The 9,778-nt window shown below is 51.8% G+C and overlaps 1 protein-coding gene across 1 annotated transcript in view; it reads left to right on the top strand.

Moving 5' to 3' along the window:
• Nucleotides 1–9,778, top strand: part of EXOC3L4 (exocyst complex component 3-like 4) — a gene marked incomplete at its 3' end in the record, with an annotated part of 18,471 nt that overhangs the window by 3,647 nt on the left and 5,046 nt on the right. The window contains exons 2-6 of the mRNA XM_010288414.1: nucleotides 395–1,046; nucleotides 4,006–4,123; nucleotides 5,184–5,309; nucleotides 6,570–6,670; nucleotides 8,364–8,459. Of these exons, the coding sequence (XP_010286716.1) occupies nucleotides 395–1,046; nucleotides 4,006–4,123; nucleotides 5,184–5,309; nucleotides 6,570–6,670; nucleotides 8,364–8,459 (1,093 nt within the window). The remainder of the gene's footprint in view (nucleotides 1–394; nucleotides 1,047–4,005; nucleotides 4,124–5,183; nucleotides 5,310–6,569; nucleotides 6,671–8,363; nucleotides 8,460–9,778) is intronic.

Genomic DNA, 9,778 nt, shown 5'->3' with positions numbered 1-9,778 from the left:
CTGCTGCCCGTCCCCCTTCAGCTCCCACTAACAGAGGGGCAGAGCCGGGGCGGCTCTGTGCAGCCTGGGACCGCAGTGCCCCTCTCTGCAGCCTCGTTAGCTATTGCTTCAGGCTTTCCTGCAGGGCCATAATCAGCTTTTTGGATATTTCCTACCTCTGGAACCAGCAGTTTAGAGATCTGGCTCAATTTGCAGTGATTGCATTTTCACTGCTTTCCTCTCCTGTGTCAAAGGGGAGCTGGAGAGATCGGGGGGTCAGTCTCAGGGGCACTGCTGGGACCTGGCTACTCCAAGAAGCCCTGCAAGCTCCTCTGTGGGGCACCTTGTCCTGCTACCAACCTGTCAATCACCTAACGCCTGCTTTGTCCCAACTCCTTACCCCTTCTTTCTGCAGTAATGGAAATCAATGAACTTATTCAGAAAAGGCAACTTTTGGAAGCATTTGCAAGTATCAAGTACTTGGAAGATGAGACTATAGCTGAACGAGATGCTGAGAGATACAAGGATAACCCCCAGGAGTTTGTGAGGAAATCCAAGGACGTGGATTTGCTTTATAACTCCATCACAAATGCGATCCAGTCTATCGTGGTGGGAACACTGGAGCATCCCACTGTCGAGGATGCCATGCTGACCTCCCTAGTGACTTTAATTGCCCGTGAAGAAGCAGCTCACCCTTACACAGGCAACGCTGCTGGTCCTGGGTCAGACTTGCTCGGCACACCCAGAAATTGGAGGGAGCAGTGGAGAGAAGCTATCAACGAGAGCGCTAGAAGGAGAGTCCAGAGGGTACCCATGGCATCAAAGGAAGAAGAGAATTCTTGGCTTGATCTCCACTTAAGTTTCCTCCAGAAACACCTGAGCGAAGACTTACGGAAAATCAAATTATCAGTAAAAAAGTGCTATCCAGAGGAGTACCAGGTGTGTGACATGTATGTACAGGCTTTTCACAAGGCCATTGCCTCACACTTGCAAGATCTCTCCCAGAGACCACTGGAATTCAACGAGCTCTACGCCTTGCTTGACTGGGTGGCCAACACCTACCGCAGGTAAGGTGCTCCGGAGAGCAGCAGGGCCACAGGGTGCTTTGAAGGTACTGGGCTATTTTCAGCTTCCTGAGCGAGCAAGGGAGACACAGTCACTTCTACAGTAGAGCCAGATAGCTAATCTATTAATAAGTGGGGACAAAGGTTTGTGGATAAAACACTTTCTGCTTTTCACAGATCTAAATTACCTCATTTTCCCCTCCCTCTGCCACTTGCTGTTCTCACATGCCAGGAAGCTCCTCCTTGCAGATTTAATAAACCTGCTCCCTTTCTGCAAATATTTTGCAAGGTCCAGCAGCTGCTTTGTGGCTTTTTCAGGCACAGGGAGGGACCTGTGGGGGACCCCTGCCTTCATCCTGTTTAATTAAAGCTGTGATGCATTTGGAAACGGGCCACATTACCACCCATGTTCAGGGGCCAGAGTCGTCTCGAGGAGGAGCCAAGACATCACTGTGTGGAATTAACCACATTAAAACACAGGCTTTGGCTCAGATCTGTCCACAAGTTGAATGGGAGATCCATGTTTTTTAGGACTTCTTAAAGCTCCCTGTAATTCAGGCGTGACTAAAATATTCTAGGAGCTGCATAGATGTATCAAACACTATCCTCAGGGCACCCTGTGTGTGTGGGAGTAAAAGCAGTTCTTCAAAACACCAGTAAAAACTGTGCTGCTGGACATTGCCTCCTTTTACAGCCAAAGGAGACATCTAAGATAGGCACCTGTAGAAGATCCAGGCATTGTGTGTCCTCAGTTGTTCACTGGGCTAGACCACAGCCCATCATCCCAGCCCCAAAGAGCTCCCAGACTAAAACCCAACAGAAGTACACAGTGGGGTGGAAAGGAGGAGAGAGGCAACATCCACAGGAGATGGGTCTGCTAATAAGCGTGTAAGAATAGCCATGTCAAAGCAAAATCATGTCTGCCCCAGTAGCTGGTCTCCAGGAATGGCCTGAAAGAGATGCTCAAGGATGGGACAAATGCAAACCAATTGACACTCCTCAAACAAACAAAAAAGGGAGTGAAGGCAGGAGTATCAATAGTGAGTCAAACAGCAGGCAAAAATGGACAGGGAGGGGGCAGTGGTGGAGCAGGACAAGCAGCAGTGACACTTGCTCCGAGCACTCCTGGCCTGGGGTAGCATTTGGCTCAGGGACTTTTGGAGTGCGGGTCATCTTTGTCTTGAACAGCCCTCAACAGATTTATTCTGTGAACTTGTCTAGTTGCTCCTAAAACACCGTTTACAGTGTGGTGACCATGATGACATGCGTGTAACGCCCTCAGCATCACGGCACTGGCTGACCAGCCTTATGGCAGGACCGCTATGGGAATGACACTCCCACCCATTACTCCTCTCCCTCATGTCTCCCTGCCGATCTCGTCCAGAGAGAAATTCTGCATGTTCCCAGCCCCTGGGAACAATACTGCACCCCAGCGTTGCAGGAGAGGAGGGAAGAAATGAGCTTCCGCAGCCAGGTTCTGCGCAAAAAAAAGTGGTCCCATCATATTTCTTTAACTTGTGGTGAAAGAGCTTATTGAGAGCTTGCAGCCGTTTTGGGCACTGCTTGTAATCACCTTGCTGGGTTGGGCTGTTTCCATTTGATTTTCCCATTCTAAAAGAACCTCAACCCCTCTTGGGACCCATCAAAAAAAAAAAAAAAAGAAGAAATTGTCCGACCCAAACTCACTATTGATACTACAATTCAAACAAATGGGAAAAAAGAAAGATGGGGGAATAAGCTCCTCAAGTACACATTTGAGCCAGTCCTTTCAGTCATGGTGGAGAGTTTGTATTTAAATCTGTGCTGTCCTTTTAAACGAGCAGCAGACTCCAGCAGCTGGCAGACTCCTGCAGCAGATGTACCTCTCCGGGAAATCTGAACCGTGACCGTGGGAGCATTGACTCCCGGACGCTATCAGCAGGCTGAGCTTTTTTTCTGCTGAGCACTCGCTCTGCACCAGCCTGACCTTGTACAGTACAATCCTCACTGGGGTCCAAACCTAGGCGCGTGCTCGGCGCTGGTGTGGCGATGGGAACCCTTTTCAGTGTTGAACAGGCTGTGTGCAGGACATCGCAGCCGTGTTCCTTGCTAACCAGGTGACTGCTTGCAACTTACTCAAGTGCATGAATATTTTCTTCTTTCTCCTCTCCACCTTCTTCACCCTGGAAGATGCAACGCCTCCATGGTCCATGGCAGATTGCAGGGGTTGCACATTCAATTGTACAGGCTGATAACAGGTTTCTCTCCCCAGGGGGAGAAACACAAGCACTCCCTCCCTTTCCCTGCCTCCCGCCGGTCAGCTGGCCTGATTACATGGCAATCCAGAGGAAAGCGGGTGGTAAAGTCGCCTGTCAGCTGAGCGCACTTTGGAGTCAGGATCTGAGGCTGCACGTCCACCCACCGCTTCCCTCTGCGGAGGAGCCACGGTGCGGCCATGGCTCGTGTCCCAGGCACGGGACTGCCTTCCAGAGGCTGCCCGGCGCGGCGCGGGACCTGCGCTGCCGCCTCCCCTTGCCAGGGACAACGCAGAGGGGAAACAACAGGCTGACATACGCTGTGATGTGACACCGGAGAGGAGCCGGGGAAACCGGCTACCTCCGACGCAGCACGTCGCTACAGGAACTGCCCTGAAAGGCAACTCGCAGGCTTGTAGTCAAATGAATCAGCTTCAGGTTGTTTGTCTAAAAAAGTAAATTCTCATAGCACTTTTCGTGTCCAAACAACTCAGAAGTCTCATGATTTCTAAGGTGGGCTGGAACCTTAGATCATTTTGATTTTGAATAATTAGGATTTTGAATAGCGAGGAAAGATTTTCTTGTTAAAGCTTGAAAACAAGCATCGCAATTTAAGCTTTAAGTATATTTCTCACAGCTTAATAATTATGTAGCTCATGCCACATGAATATTCCATCAGTTTACTCACGCTCTGAGGCAACATAATTTGTTCGTTTGAATCTTTCCAGTGAACTCTTTCTGGGTCACCCTGATCTCAAACCAGAAATTAAGACAGAAAACCTGTCCCTGCTGTTCACACCGGCTGATTGGGATAAACTGAAGAACAACTACATCACTTCTGCAAAGGTGAGAGTTTTGACCTTGCCCCCACGTGCCCCCTGGGGAGGGTAGGGGACCCCCAGCCTCCCGGGCTGAGGTCTCAGGTGGCTGCATCATGGTTCCTAGCCCCACCAGGTGCCGAGTCCTGCCAGCACCGTGCAGAATGGCTTTTAACCAAAAGCAAAAAAATCCTGAACACCAGTTCTGGGACTGAAACAGGCCATGAGCTTGAACCGGGATGATCACAGAGCTCAAAGGACTGTACCAGACCCAAACAGTATGGCAGAAGCATACCAAAAGGTCATAGCTGGGCTTCATCAGATGGAACGCATCGCAAAGTTAGGTGTAAAGACATTTTAGCTGCTATTTTTACCATGAGTGAGCTCCTCCAGCACGTCTGAGGCTTGCTACAGCCAGACAACTTGGGGCTTGTCCCCACCAGAGGAGCTCCCTGTGGTTCAGCTCCTCCTAAGAAGCCCCTTCTGCGGTTGTCTTTCTGCTGTCCTTGGCTGGGACCCTCTGTAAGACTACCTGCGCTCCTGGGTCTTTGGTGGGCTCAGACATTTTCTTGCAAACCATTTCCGAAACAGAGCAATGCTGAAGGTGAGCTCAATGTACCCAGCAGAATAAAATCAGTATTGCTCCATTGTGCTGGTGAAGGATCATTTTGTTTCACCGGCAACAAGATTGATTCATCAGCCAGGACTGAACAGCGCTGCCGCTTACACAAGGTCCTTTCCTTCAAAAAGGACCAGTTTGATCTTTAATCCTGACCTTGCACTTTACACGTGCTGGAGGACTTTGTGATCGAGCCGTCAAACAGCTGACACAGTATTTCCCTGCCAGGAGAATGGTTCTCCCTCAATTTGGGAGGACCTTGCCCCCACGCGGCACAGCTCCTGATTTTTCCCAAGATCTGGAGTAGGCTGATGGGGTCTGGAGCAAGACCTTTGACTCTGCTTACCTTCCCGCGCCGCACACGTGAGCCTCACACACGTGGCGATGGAGCAGAACGCCGCGAGCCGCTTTACTCATGCTTGCTTTGTTATCCTGAGCTGCATGTTTCCTTCCTACGTTTAACATTTAGGGGAAAATCAAAAGCTATTTTGGAAACATCCTGAGACTGGAGGTCATGGAGAAGTGGGAGAAGGAAGTTCATCCAGAAGTGAAGGAAAACCTTTACCACTCCTCGCTCTCCTTTGATATTCAGACGGTATTTAATTAGCTGGGGCAAAGTGTGGGGGGCTCTGTGGCTCCAGGGAAGCTGGATCGTTACCTTCTGGGCGGAGGTGCCACCTCCTGAGATAATTTATGTTAGTCACGCGCTGGCAGAATACATTAGAGCAGAAAATGCCATTTATTACAACTTTTAGCTCTCCCGCTTGCCTTCTAGCTGCAAATTAAACCTGCTGTCAATTGTGTCAGCAACATAATAGGCAACTGATTTTAAAGTCCTTAAATCTCCTTGATTAGAAAGAAGAAAGAGAAAGGAAAAAAAGGCGGAAAGAAAAGGTTTGTTAGAAAAACCCCTTTTCTGAAAGAGGAACTTTGTCCTGGGGCTGTGGCAGCCGCGGAGAGGCCGTAGGCAGTGACAGCCACTCCGATTTAAACAGTGCAAAAAACAAAAGCTCCTACTAGCTTTAGGGACTACAGGGTAATAAATCCAGGAGGGGTTTGGATTCATTCTCCTCACTCAAAGGGTTGAGTCATGGGGCTGTAATAATACCCCCCCAAAAAAAAAAGAGAGAGAGAGAGAGAGAGAGAGAGAGAAAGAAAATCAAAAGAGTTTTGCCTGCTGCCGTGACTCATTTTCCATAGAGGAATATTACACGTTGTGTGATCACAGGGAAGGCAGGGCCGAGCTGGATTAGCAGATGGGTAGGATGCCTCGGGAAGCGCTGGAGCGGGACCACGGCCTGCCTTGCTCCAGAGAGGCAGCCAGGGTTGTGGGTATGGGAATTAGGGAGGATCCTCAGTGCCAGCAAGATTTTGGGGTGATGCCCGACCCTCTGTGTGGCCCCGGTATGGCTCCTGAGGAGGGGGCTTGTACAGGACCCTGGGGACAGTGCTTATGGCCGCTCTCAGCATGGGGACATGGGGACAGCTCAGGTCCCCTTGGGCATTGGGTTGGGGATTGATCCCTCCCACAATCCCCCCAAAAGAGGATGACAGCACCAGGGTGGCTCGGGGGTCCAGTGGACACCGTGTCTAGCTCACGCTCAGACAGCAGAAGGACATGAGGCCATTGGGGATGGATGATTATGCCACAAAGCAGTTTGTGCCTCTTGGCCTGTTCCGGATTATAATTTTTAAAACTACCAGAGAATAATGAAAACCACCTGGCAACAAGTCGACTGCTTCCCCCTTTGCTAGGCAAGTCATTATTATTAACCAAAGCTGCAAGAGATCCTTGCAAAGGATGTTTATCCTGTGCCTGTCTTATTCACTGGTGTGTTTTCGTGCACTTTTCTAGATCATTGGGGAGCACATGAAGATATCTGGAGCAATCAGCGGAAGCCTGGGAACGAAAATGCTTGAGCTGTGCCTGGCAGAGCTGCATGAATTCATACCAAGGTCATCGCCGCTCCGGGCAGCACATTCCTTCCAAATGAGTCCCACATTGGTAAAAAAGCAGGGAAAAGGTCCATGCACTGGGCCAGATGCTGGCACCGAGCAGGCACGGGCCTGCTCCTGGGAGAATTAGAGATCACAATGAGCCCAATAATGAGCAAGCAGCAAAACAACTTGGAGGGAGTCATAAACAGACCCAGACGGGACTCTTGCAATTCCCAAAATCTGAGGTCAGAGCTCCTGGAAGGAGCTGCTGGCTGGAAAGGAATGGGACCACTGCGGTCCCATCCATCCAGTACCTTTGTGGCGTTGGATGCTGGTCTTGCTACAGCCACAAGCAAGCAGCAGTTACGGAGCCCCAGACCCAGAGCCTGCTTGCCCAAAAGATCATCTAGGTGTCCCAGGGTGAGTCCTGCATCCCATGGCTATGGGCACAAAAATGGCTGATGGGACCCTCTTTGTCACACCTGGGCAACATGTATAGCTGGGCTTCCTTCTGAGTCTTCTTAAAATTTATCCAGTGTCTGACTCTGCCCCTTTGCTGAAATAATGTTTTTCTGCTTGGTAGTCCCCGAGTTATGGCCTCAGACCTTCTCCCCAGTGACATGTTTTGGGGATGCTGCAGGGGAGGTTTCTGGCTCACAGAGGGTCTTGGCACAGCGCGGCACTGTCCCTCCCCGCCGGTGTGGCCGTGTTTTGGGGGGGTCACGGTGGCTCACCAGAGCAGCCATCCACAGAGGAGACAAGGCCATTTGGCATGAATCAACTCTAAGCAAAACTAAAAATAATTTTTCATTAACCTTCGAAGTTCCCCGCCTCCAGCAGGCGCCGAGTGGGGAGTTTGCCAACGGACCTTTTGCAGGAGCAAGGGCGGGGGGCCGAGCCCTGCTTTCTCAGTCATGAGCCAGGGGCACGGCAGGTGCCCAAAGCGCGCGAAAGGCAACGCTTTCCCTTCTACACCCTCATCTCTAATGGCCAAGCGACCTACACTTGTCTCCCGTACCCTGAGCGAGCAGGGTAGTTCAAACCAGCCTCTTGGTTTTGAAGTCTGCCTGCGTTTTTGAGGAGAAACACAGTACTGATGTTCCATTCTTTCTCTTTTTTTTTTTTTTTTTATTTTCCCCTTGTTTCCCCTTGTTTTTCCCGCCAGCAGCGTGGACCTGGCTGTAAAACAGCTATCAAAACCATAAAAGCTGTGCTACACAGAAAACAGCCACCTAACATACCATGCTGTGGCTACAGGGGGACATGCAGGTGTGCTGCCCTGTTCCCACCCACCTTCTGTTGTCAGATCAGCCCTCAGGTAAATCCTTTCCCTGTGTGCTTGGGAGGGCACATATTATATTGCCTCAAAAGCCAGAGAAATGAAGGACCAGACTGATGAGCCTGCGCACCACGGCCACAGTTAATCCCTCAGCGTGAGGAAAAGTCAGAGATTTGGCGTGCTGAGATCCCTGGCATCTCTCCAAAAGTGCTGCGTACCCGCTCAGGCGAGCGCACCCTAAACCCGTAATTATCTGTTATCTATTCCTCTCCAATGCACACGCATGTTATGACAGCTGGAAAAAACACACCCGCATACAGCGGGGACAGGTTGGGCCAGCCACCGGCGTCTCCTGACGTCATGGTGTACACAGAAGATGAGGCATCCTCGGTCCCCCCACCGTTAGCATTACCTGCGTGTTTTCTCCTGCAGGTTCGGGGAGGAGTTTGTGGCGTGGAGCACAGCCCGGGACAGCCCCATCTTTGTGCCCTATTTTGCTGCCTACATCAACAGCTTCCACGACCTGGTGTAAGTCCGCTCCCCTGAGCCAAGCTGCCGCGTTGCTGGGGTCCGGGAGGGAAAGACCAAGGTCTCCTGGGGGTGCCCCACGGGGTGCTCAGCCTCCAGCCCTTCCTCACCTCACAGGGGGAATGTTCCCCAAGAGATGCAGATAAATGTCACTTCACTGGGGCAAAAGGGCAAAGAGACAGACATGGGGATGCAATACAGTGCAGTGACAGATCCAGTGCTTGCATGAAAGATTTAAACTAATTTTCAGCCCATCTTTTTCAAGCTCAGAGGAGGAGTTTTTCAGTTTTTGTTCTGGAGGTTAGCAGAATAAACCCAGAACCATGGTCTGACAGCTGCTTTTGGCACTGGGCTGGAGGGAACTGTGAAAGCACTCAACCTGCAAATAAACCCCTGCCATGGCTGCTGGCAGGAGGAACTTCTAGGGCTTTGCATGTGGTAAGAATTAGTTATTTAAAGCCATGCATTGGAAAAGCCCCCTGATAAACACCTATGCCCACCAGCTCCGGCTATTAGAAAGTATTTTCAGGAGAGGGGCACTCTCCCCATCAGTTGGACAGTGCCAGTTACTGTGTGTCCCAGGGTCTGGTCCGTCAGCCCAGTGCTGCGGCACGTGGTGACCCTGCGCTTCCAACCCCGCATCTGCCCGCGCAGTCGCCGCAGCCCTCCGCTGAGACCGGGGCTGCTCCTACGGCCCCTGCCCCGGGGGGATGGTCTGCAGCCACGCAGGGACACAGCCCACCGAGGCCCAGGGGCTCTTCAACATCTGGGGGTGTCCCTGCCATGCAGATGTGGTCCTTCAGAGGCCAACCCAGCCAGCTAACACCTGGGGTCTGGCCACGGAGAAGCTGGGGTTGTTACCTCCAGCCCGCGCTGCTGCACCGCTGCCTGGCACTGCCTGCGGCGGGGCTGCCATGTGCCAAATGTTATTCAGGGGATGCAGAGGGTTTCGTGTTGCTGTGTCTCGCAGGAGCCGACGGCTCCAGCTGCAGTGAGCACTACCGTCGGGCAGTCTCTAGGTGGCATGGTCTCTCCAGCAATGCTAACCTCGCCGAGGAGCCGGCTTTCTCTCCTTCCTCCTGCCCCTGCACAAAATTCTCTCCCGTTCCCTGCTGGGGACTGGAGAGGCGGTTGAAGGGAGAAGCCAGCCCCAGGCAGGGAGCTGGCAGGCGTCTGGGTGGTGGATTGGCTCCGCTGCGTTAACTCCTGCGTCGAGTTAAATATTTGTCAGCCTGGGGTGATGAGTTGCTGGGCAGAGGTAGGTGCCCTGACAGCATGATTTTGTGGATGCTGGGTGCAGGCGGGGGGGGGTTCGCAGC

The sequence above is a fragment of the Phaethon lepturus genome, unplaced genomic scaffold, assembly GCF_000687285.1.
Source record: "Phaethon lepturus isolate BGI_N335 unplaced genomic scaffold, ASM68728v1 scaffold20660, whole genome shotgun sequence".
Taxonomy (NCBI): Eukaryota; Metazoa; Chordata; class Aves; order Phaethontiformes; family Phaethontidae; genus Phaethon; species Phaethon lepturus.
Note: the sequence above shows the minus strand (reverse complement) of the source record. Positions and strands in the feature narration are given on the sequence as shown.